Raw genomic sequence first — 26148 nt, 5'->3', positions numbered from 1 at the left:
TTATGAAATACATAATATATAATATATAATATATAAACATATTTCTGAAAAGTTAAAAAATTCCAACATCCTTGGTTTCGTATTTATCTCTTGTTTTTCATTATTCTTCGGTAAAATATTGATCAAAGTTTAACAGATGCTATGATACGCTGGTGTATTTTTCAATCATAATATATACTCAGTTGTTGGAAATAACTAAAACGTAATAACCGAAACAAGACACATATGTTTAAAAAAATTTATTTTAATTTTCTATTACTATATTGTGTAGTGTTTTAATGAAATATTAATTTCAAATATTAATTTTCATTGAAATTATTTCTACAGATAAATTTTTAAAAAAATTCACTCAAAATGATCAACAACAAAAAAATATTCGACAATTTATATTTTCTAATTATTTATATGTCGTTTTATTCATTAAAATTAAAATTCTTTATCTTCTATACAAATAATATGAATATAAAATTTTAAGCTGCTGGCGTTTTATCATGCGAATTAAATGTAAAGGGTTAATGAAGTAGTATTTTTCTCTACACAATAAAATACCCACATACAAGTTTCTACTAGTATTAAATGCATAAAGTTTAAATCGTTAAAATCATATATCTACTTTTTGTTCACATTTTCTATTATTTATAAAGTATCCGATGTTGAAATTATTTTGAAAATATGATAATATTATTCAATAAATTCAGTTTAATATTATATGTATTATCATAATTATTTTATTACGATATCTCTGTGTAAAATAATTTTAAAAAAATCATAATTATAGTTTTTTGAAAATTTCTAATAAATTTTATCTATTATATAAGACATGTGTAAAGTATAAAGTAAAATAAAATAATAAAACTTATAATAAATAAAAAATATTTGCATTTTTATAACTTTTTTAAAGTATTTTATGAAACATAATTTTAAATATCTTACAATATTTGTTACATTTATAAGTCATTTATGTATATATTTCCAAAATTTCCTCTTTCATTTAAAATTGTTTTCTGAAATATGAAAAAAGATTTCTAGAAGAATATGATAGAATAAAAGAAAATTAGTGTAAAAAAGTCACTTTTAATTAAAATATTGTCTAATCACATTGATATTCAAAAATTCGAACGATTTTGTAATTACAAACTAATTTCCATTTTTCGGTACTCAAATTATCAGGAATTAACTTTCAGGAACAATTTATATTTTACTATATTGTCTCAAGTATCAATTTTGTAATTAAACTATTGGATGATCTGCTTTATTTAGTTTAGAAAATTAAATAGAGTTGTTATTCGAAAATGGATGAATTAAAGATAATTTATATTTTCATTGAAAAATGATAATAGAATATAAAATTAATATAATTATTTTTATCATTCTTCTATTGTATTATTATTATATTTTATTATTTATTAATTTTATTATTATATTTATTATTATATATTAACTGAATTATTACTATCATACGTAAAGTATTAAATATTTATATCGTCGTAATATAATCCTAATGTATTCGTAATGCAACAAATATACATAATTTCTCTTATCCATATCAAATAATAATTGTTAAAAAAGAATATATGTTAATAAACCTAAAAGTAATCTGGTGTTTATGGATATTAAAATAAATAATATTCAGAAATCATTATAAATTTCTAATTAAAATAGCCGCAAGCAGCATTTAATTTTTCATGATATTAATCTCTGAGATTATACAGCAGCAATAACATTTCAAACAGTATAATCAACAAATTGAAACGACCGTCGGTTTAAAATGAAATTTCTAAATCGAATTTATTAATGTACCCTTTTACATACATATATATATATACATATATACAAACTTTACAATATTTTGACATTACTGTGCCTAATTTTACTGTTATTTCATTGATTTACGTTTTTTCTGTTTCTGATAAATCTTATGTGTATTTTATCGAAAAAAAAAAATTAGTTTAAAAGAAAGGAAACTGCTTCATCTTTCTATAACAATAGAGCTACTTTCCTAATGAAACTTATTCTTTTTTCATTTGCATTTATCTGGCATATTTCTTATTTGCCTTTGGAATATTTTTCTTCAAGAATGATTCAAAATCATTTTCCTTGTCATAATCTCTCTCAGAACTTTCACGTCTTTTCTTATCTTTAGTAAGAACAACATAGTAACAAGTTGTTCTTTCCGGCCGTTTGCCGACCCTTTTGAAATCCTCTTCTTCTTCATCCTCTGGCTTGCGTGGCTTCTCTTCTGGATACTCTAACGTCCAAGTCCTAGTGCCACCCACATGGTAATTGGTTAAAGGTTCTGTTGGCCATTCTGGTCCGGGTGGTTGTCTGGTTTTTTCTTCTATAGAAAATTAAATAATTTTTTTTAATCTAACTTTGTTTTGATATATTTTTATTGATATAATTAATTTTTTGCATATCTAATATCTAATGATATTATCGTGATAATTAAATGAGAATAGAATATGATTAAAAATTCTTCTTCTTTGATCAAAAATTAATCAATTTTTTAAAATAATTCTAGGTAAATTTTCTGAAGTTCTAAAATTTATCTATAATAATTGAAATGTAAATATATTAATGTAATTAATTCTATTCTTATTAACATTAAGAATATTATATATTATTGTAATATTTTAAAAATAAAAATTAAATACATTTATATTCTACCTTCAGTTGTTTCTTCTTCTTCTTCGTGAATTTTCTTGGGTGGTTTTTCTTCCTCTGGTGTATATATCATTGGTGTTTCAATTACTTCTTCCTCTGGTGTATATATCATTGGTGTTTCAATTACTTCTTCCTCTGGTGCCGTAGTTTCTTCTATTTCTTTATCCTCAGGTTCATAATCTTCTTTATATTCTTCTTCTTCTTCTTTATATTCTTCTTCTTCTTCTTCTTTATCTTCTTCTACTTCTTCTTCTTCTTTATCTTCTTCTACTTCTTCTTCTTCTTTATCTTCTTCTTCTTCTTCTTTATATTCTTCTTCTCCTTCTTCTTTATATTCTTCTTCTCCTTCTTCTTCTTCTCCTTCTTCTTCTCCTTCTTCTTCTTCCTCTTCTTTATATTCTTCTTCTCCTTCTTCTTCTTCTTCTTCTTCTTCTTTATATTCATCATTTCCTTCGTCTTCATTTTCATTATTACCTTGATTTTCCCATGGTTCTGTAACTTCCTCTTGCCTCAGATTTCTTTCAACTTGATTCTCATAAATTCCATCATAAATTCCATCATTCCATTCATTTTGTTTCACTGTTATCTCGTCATTTTCTACTTCTTCATTTTCAATAATTTGCAACATCGATCGAACTTTGTACCTGTTATTATCAATTTTCCAATTCATTTTTCCCGTAGATTTGGTTCTCGATGCTTCAGTGATCGTTAAACTTTTTGTCAACTGAAAACTACAATTTGCATATTTACAAAATGGTTCGTCAATTAATAAATGATTTGTTGTCATTTTATAACCGGTAGCATTATACATTTGATAAGTAGGGCAAACAGCATTTTTCTCGTTAATGTTTCGCTTAAATCGATTCTGCTCGATTGATCTTTTATTTTCATTCTCGTTCTCCTCGATCTCCGTCTGCGGTGTTACATAATCCGTTGTAAACGGACCTTCCGTCCATTCATGCTCCTTAAGATGCAACATAAAAAGTTTTGTTTTTTCTTCTTCGTCTTCGCTTGGTGTTTGAATCGTCTTCATCTTATCATCGGTAATTTTGTACAATGGATCAGGACAAACAGTTTTTTCCTCGTCTATATCTGGCGTAAATCGTTCGCGCTCCATCGTTTCTTCACGATCAACTTCCTCGATTTCTGTCTGTGGTGTCATATAATTCGTTGTAAATAGACCTTCAGTCCATTCATGTTCCTCGAGATGCAATACAGCAATTTTCGTGTTTTCATCTTTGTCTTTATTTTGAACGTATCGTATTCGTCTCGTCGTCATCTTATAACGGTTGGTAAAATTGTATAATTGATAATTGCGGCAAATAGTATCTTCCTCGCCGATATCTCGCTTAATTCGATTCTGCTCGATCGATTTTTTATTTTCATTATCGTACTCCTCGGTCTCCGTCTGCGGTGTCATATAATTCGTTGCAAATGGACCTTCCGTCCATTCGTGTTCCTCAAGATGCAACGTGGCAATTTTCGTTTTCCCCTCTTCTTCTTTACTTAGAACGTATGGTACGCAAACCCGTTCGGTCACCATGCCTTTACCCACAACTTTTGATCTTAAAACGGTTACACATTTCTTCGTTGTTACAAATCTTTTCGGTGTCAATCTTTCCATTGTTTCTTCGGTCACTGTTTCTTCGGTCACTGTTTCTTTGGTCACTGTTTCTTCGGTCATTGTTTCTTTTTCTATTTCTTTCTCTTCCTCAGTAATAATAGTTCTTATAGTAGTGTCTTTTTTAGGTGTAATAGTTGGTTCTCGAATATCGATCGTCGTTCTTTCCGTAGGTGGAAGTGGTGAGAAAGGTGGCGTCGTACGCAAACAACAATCTCGTATTGTTTCTGTTGGTTCAGAAGTCTTAGGGGGCCATGATATTTCTTCTCCTTTCTTCAATGTTTCTTCCATTTCTCTCACTAATTTTTCAAAATCTTCCTGATCTTTCTTGAATCTCTTTTCTCTTTCCAATAATCTCCTCTCAAGTTCCTTTATCCATTTTTCTCTTTCCCAAAATTCTACCTCTAACATTCTAAGCCTTTTCTCAAATGCATCGGTCGTTAAGAAGGGAGAAAGAGTTATCATTTTCATTTTGGGTCTCGTCGTATCAATATCTGTTGCATGCTCACCGATGGTCGTTTGTGTTATTTCGTGTAAAGCTTCTATTGCTTTAGTGGCAACATAAGCCTTCATCATCTTCTGTCTTTGCAATAGATCACTTATTATTTTCGCTTTATGGTTCTGCCATTCTTCTTCTTCTTTATCTAACTCTATTTCTTCTCTTTCAATATCTTTCATCTTCTCATCCATTTCTTTCAGTTTTCTTTCCAATTGTTCCATCAATTCAAGATTGCGGGTATGCTTTTGACTCTGATCTGTGGTAGGTGTAAATTCGATTGTGGTTGGTACGGGAGTGATTTTGGGAGTAATTTTTTCTGGAGTAATTACAGTCGGAGTAGTTAATATTATAGTTGGTGTAGTTAACGTTACAGTCGGAGTAGTTAACGTTATAGTCGGAGTAGTTAACGTTATAGTCGGAGTAGGTAACGTTATAGTCGGAGTAGTTAACGTTACAGTCGGAGTAGTTAACGTTATAGTCGGAGTAGTTAATGTTATAGTCGGAGTAGTTAACGTTATAGTCGGAGTAGTTAACGTTATAGTCGGAGTAGTTAACGTTATAGTCGGAGTAGTTAACATTATAATCGGAGTAGTTATAGTCGGAGTAGTTAACGTTATAGTCGGAGTAGTTAACGTTATAGTCGGAGTAATTAACGTTATAGTCGGAGTAGTTATAGTCGGAGTAGTTAACGTTATAGTCGGAGTAATTAACGTTATAGTCGGAGTAGTTATAGTCGGAGTAGGTAACGTTATAGTCGGAGTAGTTAACGTTACAGTCGGAGTAGTTAACGTTATAGTCGGAGTAGTTAATGTTATAGTCGGAGTAGTTAACGTTATAGTCGGAGTAGTTAACGTTATAGTCGGAGTAGTTAACGTTATAGTCGGAGTTATAATTGAAGGAGTAATTATAATTGGTTTTGTAGTAGGTGGAGGTATAAAAGGAGTAAAAACTATATCAGTAATATTATCTTCATATTCGAAAGGCAAAGATTCCGTAGTGAATTCCAAAGTAGGTGCTAAAGTATATGTAAATGTTGTAAATAATGGTGAAGTAGAAACGATTTCAGGAATCGGTATGAAAGGAGTAGTTATGTTAACATCTATTTTAGGTATTGTTACTTCTACTTTAATAACTTCTTTCGTGGTAGTCTCGATTGGTGGTGTCGGTGTCGTGATTATAGATTCAGTAGTAGTTTTTATAGTAGTAGTAACAACAGGATATTTCGTTGTAGTCTCTGTTGTTTCAGTTGTCACAATAGATGAAGTAGTTTCTATTGTAACAACTGGATATTTCGTTGTAGTCTCTGTTGTTTCAGTTGTCACAATAGAAGAAGTAGTTTCTATCGTAACAACTGGATATTTTGTTGTAGTCTTTGTTATTTCAGTTGTCACAATAGATGAAGTAGTTTCTATCGTAACAACTGGATATTTTGTTGTAGTCTCTGTTGTTTCTTCCACGTATTCTTCCCAAACTGGACCAACTGTTTCTTCTTCTTCATATTCTTCATATTCCTCATACATTGTTTCCGTTATTTCAGTTGTGGTTTCTAGAGTGACAGTTGTGGTAATTCTTTCTATTACAGGATAGGGAGTGGTAATTTCCCAAGGCATTATCGTTTCAGTTGTCACAATAGATGGAGTAGTTTCTATCGTAACAATTGGATGTTTTGTTGTAGTCTCTATTGTTTCTGTCGTAACAACTGGAGCTTCTATGGTTATATTCGTAACTTCAATAATATGTAATGTAATTTCTGTTGTTTCATTTATTACAATAGATGGAGTAGTTTCAATTGTAACAATTGGATATTTTGTTGTAGTCTCTATTGTTTCTGTCGTAATAACTGGAGTTTCTATGGTTATATTCGTAACTTCAATAATATGGAATGTAGTTTCCGTTGTTTCAGTTGTTACAATTACAGATTCAGTTGTGGTCTCTATAATTTCAGTAGTAATAATTTCTGTCGTTTCGGTAGTCACATTTATAATTTCAATAGGAGGTGTGGTAATTTCTATGATGACAGAAAAAGTTGTTTCGGTTGTCACATTAAATGGAGTAATTTCTGTTGTAACAACTGGATACTTCGTTGTCGTCTCCGTTGTTTCTGTCGTGATAAATGGAGTTTCTATGGTTATATTCGTAACTTCAATAATATGGAATGTAGTTTCCGTTGTTTCAGTTGTTACAATTACAGATTCAGTTGTGGTCTCTATAGTTTCAGTAGTAATAATTTCTGTTGTTTCGGTAGTCACATTTATGACTTCAATAGGAGGTGTGGTAATTTCTATGATGATAGAAAAAGTTGTTTCGGTTGTCACATTAAATGGAGTAGTTTCTGTCGTAATAATAGTAATAATTGGATACTTCGTTGTCGTTTCCGTTGTTTCTATCGTGATCAATGGAGTTTCAATGGTTATATTTGTAACTTCAATAATATGGAATGTAGTTTCCGTTGTTTCAGTTGTTACAATTACAGATTCAGTTGTGGTCTCTATAGTTTCAGTAGTAATAATTTCTGTTGTTTCGGTAGTCACATTTATAACTTCAATAGGAGGTGTGGTAATTTCTATGATGATAGAAAAAGTTGTTTCGGTTGTCACATTAAATGGAGTAGTTTCTGTCGTAATAATAATAATAATTGGATACTTCGTTGTCGTTTCCGTTGTTTCTATCGTGATCAATGGAGTTTCAATGGTTATATTTGTAACTTCAATAATATGGAATGTAGTTTCCGTTGTTTCAGTTGTTACAATTACAGATTCAGTTGTGGTCTCTATAGTTTCAGTAGTAATAATTTCTGTCGTTTCGGTAGTCACATTTATAATTTCAATAGGAGGTGTGGTAATTTCTATGATGACAGAAAAAGTTGTTTCAGTTGTCACATTAAATGGAGTAATTTCTGTTGTAACAACTGGATACTTCGTTGTCGTCTCCGTTGTTTCTGTCGTGATAAATGGAGTTTCAATGGTTATATTTGTAACTTCAATAATATGAAATGTAGTTTCCGTTGTTTCAGTTGTTATAATTACAGATTCAGTTGTGGTCTCTATAGTTTCAATAGTAATAGTTTCTGTCGTTTCGGTAGTCACATTTATAACTTCAATAGGAGATGTGGTAATTTCTATGATGATAGAAAAAGTTGTTTCGGTTGTCACAATAAATGGAGTAATTTCTGTCGTAATAATTGGATACTTCATTGTTGTCTCTGTTGTCTCTGTTGTCTCTGTTGTGATAAATGGAGTTTCTATGGTTATATTCGTAACTTCAATAATATGGAATGTAGGTTCTGTAGTAATAGTTTCTGTAGTTTCAGTAGTTATATTTATAATTTCAATAATAGGTGTAGTAATTTCCATGATGACAGAAAAAGTTGTTTCGGTTGTCACAATAAATGGAATAGTTTCGGTTGTAATAACCGGATACGTTGTAATCTCAAGCGTTTCTGTCGTGACAATTGGCGTTTCTGTTGTTATATTTACAATTTCGATAATGTGGAAAGTAGTTTCCGTTACTTCAGTTACGTTAATTGGTATTGCTTCAGTTGTTACAATTGGAGAAATAATAAATGGTGTAGTTTCAATTGTGATTTCTATAGTAAGAAAAACTGTTTCTGTAGTTATATTTATAATTTCTATTATTGGGGTAGTTATTAAAGTAGTCGTAATGGGAGTTATTTCAATTATTGCAGTTATTATAGGAGTTACAACTGTCGTAGTTTCTGTTGTTAATGTAGTAATAAAAGGTATTTCGGTAGTCGTGTTTATAACTTCTATTAATGGAGTTATTATAGTGGTAGTAATAAGAGCAGTTTCCGTGGTTGCTATCGTTTCCGTGATTTCCGTTGTTTCAGTTATAATGGTTATTGGAATAGTTGTGAAAATTGTAGTCTCATTTGTAGTTTCTGTTATTAAAATAGTAATAAAAGGGGTTTCCGTCGTTATGTTTATAATTTCTATTATTGGTGTAGTTATTGTAGGTGTAATAACAAGAATTTCCGTTGTTTCAGTTGTAATAGTGGTTATTGGAGTAGTAATAGTTGTGAAAATTGTAGATTCAGTTGTGGTTTCTGTTGTTAAATTAGTAATAAAAGGTGTTTCTATCGTTGTGTTTATAATTTCTATTATTGGTGTACTTATTGTAGGTGTAGTAGTGGGAATTTCCGTGGTTTCCGTGGTTTCTGTTGTTTCAGTGGTTTCTGTTGTTTCAGTGATTTCTGTTGTTTCAGTAGTTTCTGTTGTTTCTGTTGGTATAGTCGTTATTGGAGTAGTAATAGTGGTGAAAATTGTAGTCTCAGTTGTCGTTTCCGTTGTTAAATTAGTAATTAAAGGTGTTTCTGTCGTTGTGTTTATAATTTCTATTATTGGTGTAGTTATTGTAGGAGTAGTAGTGGGAATTTCCGTTGTTTCCGTGGTTTCTGTTGTTTCAGTGGTTTCTGTTGGTATAGTCGTTATTGGAGTAGTAATAGTTGTGAAAATTGTAGTCTCAGTTGTGGTTTCTGTTGTTAAATTAGTAATAAAAGGTGTTTCTGTCGTTGTGTTTATAATTTCTATTATTGGTGTAGTTATTGTAGGTGTAGTAGTGGGAATTTCTGTTGTTTCCGTGGTTTCTGTTGTTTCAGTGGTTTCTGTTGTCTCAGTGATTTCTGTTGTTTCAGTAGTTTCTGTTGTTTCTGTTGGTATAGTCGTTATTGGAGTAGTAATAGTTGTGAAAATTGTAGTCTCAGTTGTCGTTTCCGTTGTTAAATTAGTAATTAAAGGTGTTTCTGTTGTTGTGTTTATAATTTCTATTATTGGTGTAGTTATTGTCGGTGTAGTAGTAGGAATTTCCGTTGTTTCAGTGGTTTCTGTTGTTTCAGTGGTTTCTGTTGTTTCAGTGGTTTCTGTTGTTTCAGTGATTTCTGTTGTTTCAGTAGTTTCTGTTGTTTCTGTTGGTATAGTCGTTATTGGAGTAGTAATAGTTGTGAAAAGTGTAGTCTCAGTTGTGGTTTCTGTTGTTAAATTAGTAATAAAAGGTGTTTCTGTCGTTGTGTTTATAATTTCTATTATTGGTGTAGTTATTGTCGGTGTAGTAGTAGGAATTTCCGTTGTTTCCGTGGTTTCTGTTGTTTCAGTGGTTTCTGTTGTTTCAGTGGTTTCTGTTGTTTCAGTGATTTCTGTTGTTTCAGTAGTTTCTGTTGTTTCTGTTGGTATAGTCGTTATTGGAGTAGTAATAGTTGTGAAAAGTGTAGTCTCAGTTGTGGTTTCTGTTGTTAAATTAGTAATAAAAGGTGTTTCTGTCGTTGTGTTTATAATTTCTATTATGGGTGTAGTTATTGTAGGAGTAGTAGTGGGAATTTCCGTTGTTTCCGTGGTTTCTGTTGTTTCAGTTGTTATAGTGATTATTGGAGTAGTAATAGTTGTGAAAAGTGTAGTCTCAGTTGTGGTTTCTGTTGTTAAATTAGTAATAAAAGGTGTTTCTGTCGTTGTGTTTATAATTTCTATTATTGGTGTAGTTATTGTCGGTGTAGTAGTAGGAATTTCCGTTGTTTCCGTGGTTTCTGTTGTTTCAGTGGTTTCTGTTGTTTCAGTGGTTTCTGTTGTTTCAGTGATTTCTGTTGTTTCCGTGGTTTCTGTTGTTTCAGTTGTTATAGTGGTTATTGGAGTAGTAATGGTTGTGAAAATTGTAGTCTCAGTTGTGGTTTCTGTTGTTAAATTAGTAATAAAAGGTGTTTCTGTCGTTGTGTTTATAATTTCTATTATTGGTGTAGTTATTGCAGGTGTAGTAGTGGGAATTTCCGTTGTTTCAGTGGTTTCTGTTGTTTCAGTGGTTTCTGTTGTTTCAGTGGTTTCTGTTGTTTTAGTGGTTTCTGTTGTTTCAGTTGTTTCTGTTGTTTCTATTGGTATAGTCGTTATTGGAGTAGTAATAGTTGTGAAAATTGTAGTCTCAGTTGTGGTTTCTGTTGTTAAATTAGTAATAAAAGGTGTTTCTGTCGTTGTGTTTATAATTTCTATTATTGGTGTAGTTATTGTAGGAGTAGTAGTGGGAATTTCCGTTGTTTCCGTGGTTTCTGTTGTTTCAGTGGTTTCTGTTGTTTCTGTTGGTATAGTCGTTATTGGAGTAGTAATAGTTGTGAAAATTGTAGTCTCAGTTGTGGTTTCTGTTGTTAAATTAGTAATAAAAGGTGTTTCTGTGGTTGTGTTTATAATTTCTATTATTGGTGTAGTTATTTTAGGTGTAGTAGTAGGAATTTCCGTTGTTTCAGTGGTTTCTGTTGTTTCAGTTATTTCTGTTGTTTCAGTGGTTTCTGTTGTTTCAGTTGTAATAGTGGTTATTGGAGTAGTAATAGTAATGAAAATTGTAGTCTCAGTTGTGGTTTCTGTTGTGAAATTAGTAATAAAAGGTGTTTCTGTCGTTGTGTTTATAATTTCTATTATTGGTGTAGTTATTGTAGGTGTAGTAGTAGGAATTTCCGTTGTTTCAGTGGTTTCTGTTGTTTCAGTTATTTCTGTTGTTTCAGTGGTTTCTGTTGTTTCAGTTGTAATAGTGGTTATTGGAGTAGTAATAGTTATGAAAATTGTAGTCTCAGTTGTGGTTTCTGTTGTTAAATTAGTAATAAAAGGTGTTTCTGTCGTTGTGTTTATAATTTCTATTATTGGTGTAGTTATTGTAGGTGTAGTAGTAGGAATTTCCGTTGTTTCAGTGGTTTCTGTTGTTTCAGTGGTTTCTATTGTTTCAGTGGTTTCTGTTGTTTCAGTGGTTTCTATTGTTTCAGTTGTAATAGTGGTTATTGGAGTAGTAATAGTTATGAAAATTGTAGTCTCAGTTGTAGTTTCTGTTGTTAAAGTAGTAAAAAATGGTGTCGTTGTGTTTATAATTTCTATTATTGGTGTAGTTGTTGTAGGCGAAGTAATAGGAATTTCTGTTGTTTCAATGATTTCCGTGATTTCAGTAGGTGTAGTAGTAGGAATCTCCATTGTTTCAGTGGTTTCCGTTGTTTCAGTGGTTTCAATTGTTATAGTGGTTATTGGAGTAGTAATAGTTATGAAAATTGTAGTCTCAGTTGTGGTTTCTGTTGTTAAAGTAGTAATAAAAGGTGTTTCTGTCGTTGTGTTTATAATTTCTATTATTGGTGTAGTTATTGTAGGTATAGTAGTAGGAATTTCCGTTGTTTCAGTGGTTTCTGTTGTTTCAGTTGTGGTTTCTGTTGTTAAAGTAGTAATGAAAGGTGTTTCTGTCGTTGTGTTTATAATTTCTATTATTGGTGTAGTTATTGTAGGTGTAGTAGTGAAGATTTCCGTTGTTTCGGTGGTTTCCGTTGTTTCAGTGGTTTCCGTTGTTTCAGTTGTTATAGTGGTTATTGGAACAGTAATAGTTATGAAAATTTTAGTCTCAGTTATGGTTTCTGTTGTTAAAGTAGTAATAAAAGGTGTTTCTGTCGTTGTGTTTATAATTTCTATTATTGGTGTAGTTATTGTAGGTGTAGTAGTGAAGATTTCCGTTGTTTCGGTGGTTTCTGTTGTTTCAGTGATTTCTGTTGTTTCAGTTGTAATAGTGGTTATTGGAACAGTAATAGTTATGAAAATTGTAGTCTCAGTTATGGTTTCTGTCGTTAAAGTAGTAATAAAAGGTGTTTCTGTCGTTGTGTTTATAATTTCTATTATTGGTGTAGTTATTGTAGGTGTAGTAGTGAAGATTTCCGTTGTTTCGGTGGTTTCCGTTGTTTCAGTGGTTTCCGTTGTTTCAGTTGTTATAGTGGTTATTGGAACAGTAATAGTTATGAAAATTTTAGTCTCAGTTGTGGTTTCTGTTGTTAAAGTAGTAATAAAAGGTGTTTCTGTCGTTGTGTTTATAATTTCTATTATTGGTGTAATTATTTTTGGTGTAGTAGTAGGAATTTCTGTTGTTTCAGTAGTTTTCGTAGTCTCAGTGGTTTCTATTGTTTCAGTGGTTTCTGTTTTTTCAGTGATTTCTGTTGTTTCGGTTGTTATTGGACTAGTAATAGTTGTGAAAATTATAGTCTCAGTTGTAGTTTCTGTTATAGTAGTGATAAAAGGTGTTTCTGTCGTCGTGTTTATTACTTCGGTTAATGGGATAGTTATTATAATGGTGGTAATGAAAGTGATTTCTGTTGTTTCCGTAATTTCTGTCGTTTCTGTGATTTCTGTCGTTTCTGTGGTTTCTGTCGTTTCTGTGGTTTCTGTCGTTTCTGTGGTTTCTGTCGTTTCTGTGGTTTCTGTCGTTTCTGTGATTTCTGTAGTTTCCATAGTTTCCGTTGTTATAGTGGTTATTGGAATAGTAATAGTTATGAAAATTGTTGTCGCAATTGTGGTTTCTTTTGTTAAAGTAGTAATGAAAGGTGTTTCCGTAGTGGTAGTTGTAATAACCATTGTTGGCGTAGTTATTGTAGTGGGGGTAATAGGGATTGTTTCCGTCGTTATAGTGGTAGTCGGAGTAATCGCCGTCGTAATAATTGTAGTCTCAGTCGTCGTTTCTGTTGTTAGCGTAATAATGAAAAGTGTTTCCGTCGTTGTGTTTATAATTTCTATTATTGGTGTAGTTATTGTAGGTGTAGTAGTAGGAATTTCCGTTGTTTCAGTGGTTTCCGTTGTTTCAGTGGTTTCCGTTGTTTCAGTGGTTTCCGTTGTTTCAGTGGTTTCCGTTGTTTCAGTGATTTCTGTTGTTACAGTAGTTATAGGAGTTGTCATTGTTGTCGTAACAGTTTCAGTTATGGTTTCTGTTGTTAATGTAATAACGAACGGTGTTTCTGTAGTGATGGTTGTAACTTCCAATGTTGGCGTGGTTATTGTAGTGGGGCTAATAGAAGTTGTTTCCGTCGTAATAGTGGTAACCGGAGTAGTCACCGTGATAATTGCAGTCTCAGTCGTCGTTTCGGTTGTTAACGTAATAATGAAAAATGTTTCTGTCGTTGTATTTATAATTTCTATTATTGGTGTAGTTATTGTTGGTGTAGTAGTAGGAATTGTTTCAGTGGTTTCCGTTGTTTCAGTGGTTTCCGTTGTTTCAGTGGTTTCCGTTGTTTCAGTGGTTTCCGTTGTTTCAGTGGTTTCCGTTGTTTCAGTGGTTTCCGTTGTTTCAGTGGTTTCTGTTGTTTCAATGGTTTCCGTTGTTTCAGTGATTTCTGTTGTTACAGTAGTTATAGGAGTTGTCATTGTTGTTGTAACAGTTTCAGTTATGGTTTCTGTTGTTAATGTAATAACGAATGGTGTTTCTGTAGTGATGGTTGTAACTTCCAATGTTGGCGTGGTTATTGTAGTGGGGATAATAGAAGTTGTTTCCGTCGTAATAGTGGTAACCGGAGTAGTCACCGTGATAATTGTAGTTTCAGTCGTCGTTTCGGTTGTTAACGTAATAATGAAAAATGTTTCTGTCGTTGTGTTTATAATTTCTATTATTGGTGTAGTTATTGTAGGTGTAGTAGTAGGAATTTCCGTTGTTTCAGTGGTTTCCGTTGTTTCAGTGGTTTCTGTTGTTTCAGTGATTTCCGTTGTTTCAGTGGTTTCCGTTGTTTCAGTGGTTTCCGTTGTTTCAGTGATTTCCGTTGTTTCAGTGGTTTCCGTTGTTTCAGTGGTTTCCGTTGTTTCAGTAGTTATTTCAGTGATTTCTGTTGTTAGAGTAGTTATAGGAGTAGTCACTGTTGTCGTAACAGTTTCAGTTGTTTCTGTTGTTAAAGTAGTAACGAAAGGTGTTTCCGTAGTGGTAGTTGTAACCTCCACTGTTGGCGTGGTTATTGTAGTGAGCGTAATAGGTGTTGTTTCCGTCGTTATAGTGGTAACTGGAGAAGTCACCGTAGTGATAATTGTAGTCTCAGTCATTAACGTCTCAGTTGTTAACGTAATAATGAAAGGTGTTACCGTCGTTGTGTTTATAATTTCTATTATTGGCACTGTTATTGTAGGTGTAGTGGGAATTTCCGTTGTTTCAGTGGTTTCCGTTGTTTCAGTGGTTTCCGTTGTTTCAGTGGTTTCCGTTGTTTCAGTGGTTTCCGTTGTTTCAGTGGTTTCCGTTGTTTCAGTGGTTTCTGTTGTTTCAGTGGTTTCCGTTATTTCAGTGATTTCTGTTGTTACAGTAGTTATAGGAATAGTCATTGTTGTCGTAACAGTTTCAGTTGTGGTTTCTGTTGTTAAAGTAGTAATAAACGGTGTTTCCGTAGTGGTAGTTGTAACCTCTATTGTTGGTGTGATTGTTGTAGTTGGTGTAATAGGGAGTGTTTCCGTCGTTATAGTGGTAACTGGTGTAGTCGTGATAATTGTAGTCTCAGTCATGGTTTCTGTAGTTAACGTAGTAATGAAAGGTGTTTCCGTAGTCGTGTTTACAATTTCTGTTATTGGAGTAATTACTGTAGTCGTGGTAATGGGAATAGTGGGAGTTTTTTCAGTCGTTTCTGTTGTTACAGCAGTTATAGGAGTAGTCACTGTTGTCGTAACAGTTTCAGTTGTTGTTTCAGTTGTTGTTTCAGTTGTTGTTAATGTAGTAACGAAAGGTGTTTCCGTAGTGGTAGTTGTAACCTCCACTGTTGGCGTGATTACTGTAGTGGGGCTAATAGGGGTTGTTTCCGTCGTTATAATGGTAATCGGTGTAGTCACTGTCGTGGTAATTGTAATTTCAGTGGTTTCTGTTGTTAACGTAGTAACGAAAGGCGTTTCTGTAGTCGTGTTTATAATTTCTATTATTGGTGTCGTCACTGTAGTAGTAAATGGTAACGTTTCAGGTATAACTATCTCAATCGTGGTTGGTGGAATTACAGGCGTGGTTATTTCAGTAGTGAATGGTGAAATTACTTTTGTTGTAATTTCTGGCACAGTTGTTGTGGTAATAGTCGTTGATGTAGTTGTTGTTTCTGGCAATATTGTCGTGGTTGTAGTCGTTTCTTCAGTGGTAGGAACAACAGGAGTAGTAGTGGGAGGCACAGTTGGACTTTCCGTTGTAATTTCTGGCATCGGTGTCGTGGTAATAGTAGTTTCTTCAATTGTAGTAGGAGTAACCACAGTTGTAGTAGTTGGCGCTGTTGGACTTTCCGTTGTAGTTTCTGGCATAGGTGTTGTGGTAGTAGTTGTTGGTATAGTCGTTGTTTCTGGCGATGTTGTCGTAGTTGCAGTCGTTTCTTCAGTTGTGGTAGGAACAACAGGAGTTGTAGTGGGAGGCACAGTTGGACTTACCGTTGTAGTTTCTGGCACAGGTGTTGTGGTAAGAATTGCTGATGTAGTCGTTGTTTCTGGTAATGTTGTTGTGGTTGCAGTCGTTTCTTCAGTTGTAGTAGGAACTTCAGTAGTTGTAATGGATGGCGGAGTTGTGCTTTCCGTTGCAGTTTCTGTCACAGATACTGTGGTAATAGTTGTTGGTGTAGTTGTTGTTTCTGGCGATGTTGTTGTGGTTATGGTTGTTTCTTCAATCGTAGTTGCGGTCACTGTTGTTGTAGTGGGTGGCACAGTTGCGATTTCCGTTGTAGTTTCTGGAAAAGGCGTTGTGGTAATAGTAGTTAGTGTAGTTGTGGTTTCTGGTGACGTTGTTGTGGTTATAGTTGTTTCTTCAGTTGTGGTAGGAGTAACCTCAGTTGTTGTAGGTGGTAGAGTTGGACTTTCCGTTGTAGTTTCTGGCAACATTGTCGTAGTTACAGTTGTTTCTTCAGTTGTGGTAGGAGTAACCTCAGTTGTTGTAGGTAGTAGAGTTGGACTTTCCGTTGTAGTTTCTGGCACAGGTGATGTGCTAGTAGTTGTTAATATAGTTGTTACTTCTGGCGTGATAGTTACAGTTGTCTCTTCAGTTGTAGTAGGAATAAGCTCGATTGTAGTGGGTAATAAAGTTGGACTTTCTGTTGTAGTTTCTGGCAACGTTGTCGTAATTATAGTTGTTTTTTCAGTTGTAGTAAGAGTAATCTCAGTTGTAGTCGGTAAAAGAGTTGGACTTTCTGTTGTAGTTTCTGGTGTTGTAGGTGTTGTGGTAATAGTTGTAGGTGTAGTTGTTATTTCTGGAGACGTTGTCGTCGTTATAATTGTTTCTTCAGTTGTAGTAGGGATTACACTGGTTGTAGTTTCTGGCGATGTTGTCGTAGTTGCAATCGTTTCTTCAATTGGTGGAATTATAGTAGTAGTTGCCAGAGTTGGACTTTCTGTTGTAGTTTCTGACACAGATGTTGTGGTAATAGTTGTTGGTATTGTTGTTGTTTCCGGTGATGTTGTTGTGGTTTCAGTTGTTTCTTCAGTTGTGGTAGGAACGACAATAGTTGTAGTGGTTGGCGAAATTGTGCTTTCTGTTGTAGTTTCTGGCGACATTGTCGTAGTTACAGTTGTTTCTACAGTTGTGGTAGGAACTACGGTAGTTGTAGTGGTTGGCAGAGTTGGACTTTCCGTTGTTGTTTCTGGCACAAATGTTGTTGTAATAATTGTTGGTGTAGTCGTTTCTGGCGACGTTATCGTCGTTACAATTGTTTCTTCAGTTGTGGTAGGGATTACAGTGGTTGTAGTGGTTGGCGCAGTTGTACTTTCCGTTGTAGTTTCTGGCACAGGTGTTATGGTAATAGTTGTTGGTGTAGTTGTTATTTCAGGTGACGATGTCGTAGTTACGGTTGTTTCTACAGTTGTGGTAGGAACTACAATAGTTATTGTGGTTGGCGGAAATGGACTTTCCATTGTTGTTTCTGTCACAGGTGTTATGGTAGTGGTTCTTAGTGTAGTTGTGGTTTCTGGTGATGTTGTCGTGGGTACAGTTGTTTTTTCAGTTGTGGTAGGAACAACAGTAGTTGTAGTGGTTGGTGGAGTTGTGCTTTCCGTTGTAGTTTCTGGCACAGATGTCGTGGTAGTAATTCTTGGTGTAATTGTAGTTTCTGGCGACGTTGTCGTAGTTACAGTTGTTTCTACAGTTGTGGTAGGAACTACAATAGTTATTGTGGTCGGCGGAGTTGGACTTTCCATTGTTGTTTCTGTTACAGGTGTTATGGTAGTGGTTCTTAGTGTAGTTGTGGTTTCTGGGGATGTTGTCGTGGGTACAGTTGTTTTTTCAGTTGTGGTTGGAACTACAGTAGTTGTAGTGGTTGGCGGAGTTGTGCTTTCCGTTGTAGTTTCTGGCACAGGTGTTATGGTAATAGTTGTGGGTGTAGTTGTTGTTTCAGGCGACGTTGTCGTAGTTTCTATGGTTGTTTCTACAGTTGTGGTAGGAGCTACAATAGTTATTGTAGTTGGCGGAAGTGGACTTTCCATTGTTGTTTCTGTCACAGGTATTATAGTAGTGGTTCTTAGTGTAGTTGTGGTTTCTGGCAACGTTGTCGTGGTTACAGTTGTTTTTTCAGTTGTAGTAGGAACAACAGTAGTTGTAGTGGTTGGTGGACTTGTGCTTTCCGTTGTAGTTTCTGGCGATGTTGTCGTAGTTACAATTGTTTCTTCAGTAGTGGTAGGAACTACAGTCGTTGTAGTGATTGGCGGAGTTGGACTTTTTGTTGTAGTTTCTGTCACAGGTGTTATGGTAGTGGTTCTTAGTGTAGTTGTGATTTCTGGTGACATTGTTGTAGTTACAGTCGTTTCTTCAATTGTGGTAGGAACTATAGTAGAAGTAGTAGTTAGCGGAGTTGTACTTTCCGTTGTAATTTCTGGTATGAGTATTGTGGTAATAGTTGTTGGTGTAGTTGTAGTAATTGTTGGCATAGTTGTTATTTTCGGCGATGCTGTTGTAGTTTCAGTTGTTTTTTCAGTGGTAGGAACGGCAGTAGTTGTAGTGGGTAACGGAGTTGAACTCTCCGTGGTAGTTTCTGTCAGAGATGTTGTCGTAATTATCGTTGTTGTAGTTGTTTCTGGCGATGTTGTTGTCGTTACAGTTGTTTCTTCAGTTGTGGTAGGAACAACAGTAGTTGTAGTGGTTGGTGGAGTTGTGCTTTCCGTTGTAGTTTCTGGTACAAGTGTTGTGGTAGTAGTTCTTGCTGTAGTTGTAGTTTCTGGCGATGTTGTCGTAGTTACAGTTGTTTCTTCAATTGTGGTAGGAACTGTAGACGTTGTAGTGGTTGGCGGGGTTGGACTTTTTGTTGTAGTTTCTGTCACAGGTGTTGTGGTAATGGTTGTTACTGTAGTTGTCGTTTCTGGCGACATTGTTGTAGTTACAGTCGTTTCTTCAATTGTGGTAGGAACTATAGTAGTGGTAGTAGTAGTTGGCTGAGTTGTACTTTCCGTTGTAGTTTCTGGTACATGTGTTGTAGTAATAATTGTTGGTGTAGTTATAGTAAGAGTTGTTGTTTCTGGCGACGTTGTCGTGGTTATTGTTGTTTCTTCTGTTGTGGTAGGAACTACCGTTGTAGTAGTTGGCAGAGTTGGAGTTTCCATTGTAGTCTCTGGCATAGGTGTTGTCGTAATAGTTGTTGTTGTAGTTGTTTCTGGCGATATTGTCGTGGTTGTAGTTATTTCTTCAATTGTGGTAGGAACAACAGTAGCTGTAGTCGTTGGCGGAGTTGTGGTTTCCGTTGTAGTTTCTGGCACAGGTGTTGTGGTAGTAGTTCTTCGTATAGTTGTAGTTTCTGGCGACGTTGTCGTAGTTGCAGTTGTTTCTTCAGTTGTGGTAGGGACTACAGTAGTTGTAGTGATTGGCGGAGTTGGACTTTCCGTTGTAGTTTCTGTCACAGTTGTTGTGGTAATGGTTGTTAGTGTAGTTGTGGTTTCTGGCGACGTTGTTGTTGTTACAGTTGTTTCTTCAATTGTGGTTAGTATTACAATAGTAGTAGTGGTTGGCGGAGTTGTACTTTCCGTTGTAGTTTCTGGTACATGTGTTGTAGTAATAGTTGTTGGTGTAGTTGTAGTAATTGTTGTCGTTTCTGGCGACGTTGTCGTGGTTATTGTTGTTTCTTCAGTTGTGGTAGGAACTTTAGTAGTTGTAGTGGGTGGCGCAGTTAGACTTTCCGTGGTAGTTTCTATCAGAGATGTTGTCGTAATTGTCATTGTTATAGTTGTTTCTGGCGATGTTGTTGTCGTTACAGTTGTTTCTTCAGTTGTGGTTGGAACTACAGTAGTTGTAGTAGTTGGCGGAGTTGTACTTTCCGTTGTAGTTTCTGCCACAGATGTTGTGGTAGTAGTTCTTGGTGTAGTTGTAGTTTCTGGCGATGTTGTCGTAGTTCCAGTTGTTTCTTCAGTTGCGGTAGGAATTGCAGTCGTAGTGGTTGGCGGAGTTGGACTTTTTGTTGTAGTTTCTGTCAGAGATGTTGTCGTAATTGTCGTTGTTGTAGTTGTGGTTTCTGGCGACGTTGTCGTTGTTACAGTTGTTTCTTCAGTTGTGGTGGGGATTATAGTAGTAGTAGTGGTTGGTGGAGTTGTACTTTCAGTTGTAGTTTCTGGTATATGTGTTGTGGTAATAGTTATTGGTGTAGTTGTAGTAATTGTTGTCGTTTCTGGCGACGTTGTCGTGGTTATTGTTGTTTCTTCAGTTGTGGTAGGAACTTTAGTAGTTGTAGTGGGTGGTGCAGTTGGACTTTCCGTGGTAGTTTCTGTCAGAGATGTTGTCGTAATTGTCGTTGTTGTAGTTGCTTCTGACGATGTTGTTGTCGTTACAGTTGTTTCTTCAGTTGTGGTTGGAACTACAGTAGTTGTAGTGGTTGGCGGAGTTGTGCTTTCCGTTGTAGTTTCTGGCACAGGTGTTGTGGTAGTAATTCTTGGTGTAGTTGTAGTTTCTGGCGACGTTGTTGTAGTTCCAGTTGTTTCTTCAGTTGTGGTAGGAATTGTAGTCGTTGTAGTGGTTGGCGGAGTTGGAGTTTTTGTTGTAGTTTCTGGTACAGAAGTTGTGGTAATAGTTGTTAGTGTAGTTGTGGTTTCTGGCGACAATGTTGTAGTTACAGTCGTTTCTTCAATTGTGGTAGGAACTATAGTAGTGGTAGTAGTGGTTGGCGGAGTTGTACTTTCCGTTGTAGTTTCTGGTATATGTGTTGTAGTAATAATTGTTGGTGTAGTTGTAGTAATTGTTGTCGTTTCTGGCGACGTTGTCGTGGTTATTGTTGTTTCTTCAGTTGTGGTAGGAACTTTAGTAGTTGTAGTGGGTGGCGCAGTTAGACTTTCCGTGGTAGTTTCTATCAGAGATGTTGTCGTAATTGTCGTTGTTGTAGTTGTTTCTGGCGATATTGTTGTGGTTACAGTTGTTTCTTCAGTTGTAGTAGGAACTATGGTAGTTGTAGTGGTTGGCGGAGTTGTGGTTTCCGTTGTAGTTTCTGGCACAGGTGTTGTGGTAGTAGTTCTTGGTGTAGTTGTAGTTTCTGGCGACGTTGTCGTAGTTGCAGTTGTTTCTTCAGTTGTGGTAGGAATTGCAGTCGTAGTGGTTGGCGGAGTTGGACTTTTTGTTGTAGTTTCTGGCACAGGTGTTGTGGTAGTGGTTGTTAGTGTAGTTGTGGTTTCTGGCGATGTTGTTGTAATTGTTTCTTCAGTTGTGGTAGGAACGACAGTAGTTGTAGTGGGTGGCGGAGTTGTACTTTCCGTTGTAGTTTCTGGTACAGGTGTTGTAGTAGTTGTTTTCAGTGTAGTTGTAGTAATAGTTGTCGGTGTAATTATTGTTGTTAACGATGTCGTGGTTTCAGTTGTTTCTTCAGTTGTGGTAGGAATTTTAGTAGTTGTGGTGGGTGATGGAGTTGGACTTTCCGTTGTAGTTTCTGTCAGAGATGTTGTGGTAATTGTTGTTGTTGTAGTTGTTTCTGGCGATGTTGTCGTAGTTACAGTTGTTTCTTCAGCTGTAGTAGGAACTACGGTGGTTGTAGTGGTTGGCGAAGTTGTGGTTTCCGTTGTAGTTTCTGGAACAGGTGTTGTGGTAGTAGTTCTTCGTATAGTTGTAGTTTCTGGCGATGTTGTTGTTGTTACAGTTGTTTCTTCAGTTGTGGTAGGGACTACAGTAGTTGTAGTAGTTGGCGGAATTGGACTTTCCGTTGTAGTTTCTGGCACAGATGTTGTAGTAATTGTCGTTGTTGTAGTTGTGTCTGGCAAAGTTGTCGTTGTTTCTGTCGTTTCTTCAATTGTAGTAGGAACTACAGTAGTTGTAATGGTGGTCAGAATTGTACTTTCCGTTGTAGTTTCTGGTATAAGTGTTGTAGTAATAGTTGTTAGTGTAATTGTAGTTTCTGGCAACATTGTTGTAGTTAATGTTGTTTCTTCTGTTGTAGTAGGAACTGCTGTCGTTGTAGTAGTTGGCGGAGTTGGACTTTTCGTTGTAGTTTCTGGTGTTGTTAAGATGGTTGTTGTTTCTGTCGATGTTGTTATTGTTACAGTCGTTTCTTGAGTTGTGGTAGGAACCGTAGTTGTAATTATTGTTGTGGTTTCTGTTGTAGTTTCTGGCGTTGTGATTGTTGTTGTTTCCGTTATTGTGGTTTCTGGCGATGTTGTTGTTATAGTTGTTTCTTTTGTTGTGGTAAGTTCAATCGTGGTTGTTGTGTATATTGTAATCGTTGTAGTTTCGATTGTAGGTTCCGTCTCAATCCAGCCTGGTATTGGTAATTTTATATGCATTCTTTCTGGTATACGAAAGTGATATTCTTCTTCAGTTGGTGTTTCAGGTGATATAGTTGTTGTTTCTTCTGTTGTTGTAGTTTCAGGTGATGTTGTTGTTGGTATTGTTGTTTCTTTTATTGTAGTAGGTTCTGTCGTTGATGTAGTGAATACCGTCGTCATTGTAGTTTCGATTGTAGTTTCTGTCTCAGTCCAGAGTGGTATTGGTATTTTTATATGCATTCTTTCTGGTGTACGGAATCTATATGTTTCTACAGTTGTTGTAGGTGTTGCAATATCTATTTGTTCATCTTGCCAACTCAATGTTGTCTGTAATATATCTATTTCATTTTGATGTTCAGTATTATATGTTAACTGTGATTCAATATGTGGTTCTGTTACTATTTGTATCACTTGTTGATATGCAGTAAGTTCTTTCTTAAAATAATCTGGTGTTATTTCATCTATATCTCTTTTGATTCTAGTATTTCTTTTTCTCCTTTTTTTTACGAAACCAGTTGTTTTTTTTGGAATTAAACTTAATTTCAATATATGATGCAGAGCTAATGTTTGACTTGTGAATGAGGACGTAGTTTCATTGGCGTTTTGTATCTGTGATGCTTCCACCAACTTTGGCAATAAAAATGTTTTATTCCATTGATTTTCTAATTTAACTTTTTTATCAATTGAAAAACTTTGATTCATCTTTTTTCTCTTGGTACGAAAGAACATGTTTTCTGATTTAGTTGATCTTTTCAATTTCTCATGAGCGTGCCTTAAATGCGATTCATAATTAATTGTAATTGATTTCAGATTTCTGACTAATCGATGATGCGGCTTGCTATAAGTACTTATAGATGAAAAATCGGCGCAAAAGCGTGGATGAATATAATCTGTGAAAGGATAAGGATAACTGACTTCATGATTCCTCATAGGAACAGACTTCGATTTGTACCGTGCCTCTTCGATATTTACTAAACCTAAATCTTTTTTAGACGTCCGATTGAAATTTTCTTCCACTGTATTACTGTTATTCTTTAATATTGTTTTTCTCCGCCATTGTTTAAGGATCGCCGACAAATCAGTGCATTCGGCTTCATATATGTCTCCTTGTTTGTTATTTGTTAAAATTATTTCTTGCAATACTTTCACTGTTTCCGTAGTATAAAAATTAACATTCTATAATACACAACATTACTTAATGATAGTAACAATTCGGTCATGATTAACATTAATCGCAATTGCCAATTGGTTATGATCTTTGACATTAATAGTTGTCGACGTTACCAAAAATGGTTTACTATTAAATATTTATGGCAATGCTTTTTTTGGATTTTTCGACACAGAAGTGTACTTACAGAAATATTATCCATTTTAGTGCTATTGTTATAATAAATAGAATGATTATCAATTTTATCGATAGTTGCACAAGCGTTATCTGCTGCTATTATCATATATATCGCAATCAATTTACAAGTCACAATAAGGAATATATTTTGCATAGCGTCATATCACGCACATTCATTGATTATCTCGCACTTTTTTAACATATCCTTATCAATTCTATAGCGAATCATCGTCGCATCAAAACGAACTTATCTCGTCACGCAAACGTATCTTTACGTTTTAGTGCAGGTCGAACGCATATTCCATCGATTTACACTTTCGACTCATGAATTAATTCATTTCATTGAATGTATCGATGTGTTTTTATATACTTTTAAATACAATTTCATGTGGTTCATACATATCAATTATATTGAGATAAAATCAGTTTTATCATGAATATGAAGTTATATGAAGTTTTTGAAGAAATAAAGAAAATAATTTTAACTTCTTTTTATATAATGATGAATTTTATATAACATAAAGTAAATGAAATAGTCGATATAAAGCATGAAAATTTTTAATCAAATAAAATACATAATTTCTAAAGAAAATTTTTCAAATAACTAAATAAACGAAAATAAATAAAAAATTTATACATTATATGATATTATTTTATTATTTAATTATATAATATTATTTTATTACATTATATTATATAACTTTTAAAATGAATTATTTAAAATGAAATTATTATTTATATATTTATATATATTTATATTATGTATAAAATTAATATAAATAATAATTTTATTCTAATAAATAATTTATTTCTTTTTTATTTTTTTCAGTTTTTTTTATTTTTTTATTTTCTATTTTCGTTTTTGGAATAATTAATGAAAGTAAATTAATTATTTATATTCATCGTAAGGATTAATCAATTAAATTAAAAATTTTTATTGATCAATGACTATCACTAATTCTTTCTTAAATTCTTTCTTTCTTGTTATTCTGACTAAAATAATGAATGGTTAAAAGGTTATGTGAAACAAAATTGACATTTACTTTTAAACATACCTTAATGACAATAACTCGATATTAATATTGATAATATATCAATCATTAATAATTATCCTCTTCGTAATTTTCATGATTTAGAGCTTAATAATATAACATAATTTAAGTGCAGTGTTTATTTACAAAAGTAATACGAACATAAATTGCTTTTTGCATTTACTTTTAATAAAAGTAATGCTATGATACTGGAGTCCATTTTTTCTTGCACAAATCTACTTCTAACATGTGGATCTTCCATTTATATTCTGATAAAACACTCTTATACACAATATTCGAAATTTTTCACACATTTGACTTGTGCCTGTGTCAGTATCGCAATGATTGGTTCTCGATCCTTGATCGTTCTTTTATACAAACTTTTCATTAAGGAATACTGTAAGTGATTTATTTTTTATTTCAAGCATCGTTTTGTATTAAAAATATTTAATCTTTATGTTTCAGCCTTCGATCCAGATATGATAGAGATAGAGGAAGAGAGGAACAAAGAACGATTTAATATTTTAGACGAGCTGCTTGGTACTTTGAGCATGACGGGGTTAATTTATTCTCTATATTGTTGTCACGGATATTATATACTCGGTGTCTGCGTTGTAACTAGCTTATCAATTTTCAACGTGTTCAAATTATACCACATGATAAAACAATTAGAGGTATTCGTTTTTTAAAAATTTTTTTAAAGTTTGATTTAACTTTTTATATTTTTAATTTTTTCATTTAATTTCTCTTAAATTTAATCTTCGATTATCGCAATAGATTAAAAAAATGTTATTTCAATTTTTAATCAATTATTAATTGAAAAATATAGCAATATTACGGAATGGAAAATATTTGTAATAAAAAAAGTTTGTAATAATTAAATTATATCATATCTTTATCAAAAAATTCTTTACATTTTTTAAAATATGAAAATATCTTTTTCCAATACCAAATCGTTTCGATTGAAAAAGGATAACCGAGGATTAATGATTTTACAAATTTTAAATTTGTTAATACTTTTTATTTTATTTAATTTTTCATTAAGAAGACGACATATACTGTATAGTACATTTTAATTTTTCGTTGAATGTTTTGATTGAATTTAAATTTCAGGAAATGGAAACGTCACGTTTCTATAATACTTTACAGCAGACAAAAACGATATCGAAATTTAATGTTTTCAATTGGGTGATTGTTGGTGGATGTTTTGCGTAAGTGCAATGATTTATTTCTAATTAAACAAATGCTTAATTTCTTGTATCATTCAGATATGTAGTAGGTAACAATTACGCGATAGTAGCAAATTATCCTTTGCTCCTAGCAAATTGGGCAATGGTTCCAGAAGGATTTTATCAAGGGTGGACGATAAATCGTGCTATTAATGATTACCTGATGGCAACTTATATCATGTGCATGACAGAAGCTCTTCGACAAACGAGCACATTATAATTATATATATAATGATTTCTAAACTGTAGAAGCATAAAAAAAAAATAAAAATTAGAAAAAAATATTATACAAAGTTTGTCCATCAGATATTAAATATAGCAAATTCTGCA

At 33.8% G+C, this 26148-nt stretch overlaps 2 protein-coding genes across 3 annotated transcripts; one reads left to right on the top strand and one right to left on the bottom strand.

Moving 5' to 3' along the window:
* On the bottom strand, positions 1-24171 carry LOC107994527 (uncharacterized). The gene is made up of 2 exons (XM_062082606.1): positions 2668-24171; positions 1-2338 (listed from the first exon to the last, which is right to left on the bottom strand). The coding sequence occupies exons 1-2, from the start codon at positions 23141-23143 to the stop codon at positions 2031-2033; spliced, it is 20784 nt and encodes a 6927-aa protein (XP_061938590.1). The 5' UTR covers positions 23144-24171; the 3' UTR covers positions 1-2030.
* On the top strand, positions 23846-26148 carry LOC107994532 (uncharacterized). 2 transcript variants are annotated; one of them, XM_017051498.3, is made up of 5 exons: positions 23846-23906; positions 24695-24988; positions 25055-25263; positions 25703-25800; positions 25858-26148. In XM_017051498.3, exons 2-5 carry the CDS (start codon positions 24793-24795, stop codon positions 26036-26038), a joined length of 684 nt encoding a protein of 227 aa, XP_016906987.1. In that variant the 5' UTR covers positions 23846-23906; positions 24695-24792; the 3' UTR covers positions 26039-26148. The 2 variants fall into 2 exon arrangements, with proteins under 2 accessions (XP_016906987.1, XP_028520925.1); XM_028665124.2 differs by lacking the exon at positions 23846-23906 and having other exon boundaries at positions 24439-24988; positions 25911-26045.

The sequence above is a fragment of the Apis cerana genome, linkage group LG11 (genome assembly GCF_029169275.1).
Source record: "Apis cerana isolate GH-2021 linkage group LG11, AcerK_1.0, whole genome shotgun sequence".
Lineage (NCBI taxonomy): Eukaryota > Metazoa > Arthropoda > Insecta > Hymenoptera > Apidae > Apis > Apis cerana.
Note: the sequence above shows the minus strand (reverse complement) of the source record. Positions and strands in the feature narration are given on the sequence as shown.

Bases quoted from the DNA above. Each gene is read 5' to 3' on its own strand.
- LOC107994527 (XM_062082606.1), bottom strand. From the start codon at position 23,143: ATGAGGAATCATGAAGTCAGTTATCCTTATCCTTTCACAGATTATATT. The intron at 2,339-2,667 runs GTAGAATATAAA...AATTTTCTATAG, and splicing joins AGAAGAAGAAACAACTGAAG to AAGAAAAAACCAGACAACCA.
- LOC107994532 (XM_017051498.3), top strand. From the start codon at position 24,793: ATGATACTGGAGTCCATTTTTTCTTGCACAAATCTACTTCTAACATGT. The intron at 24,989-25,054 runs GTAAGTGATTTA...TTTATGTTTCAG, and splicing joins ACTTTTCATTAAGGAATACT to CCTTCGATCCAGATATGATA. The intron at 25,264-25,702 runs GTATTCGTTTTT...TTTAAATTTCAG, and splicing joins ACATGATAAAACAATTAGAG to GAAATGGAAACGTCACGTTT.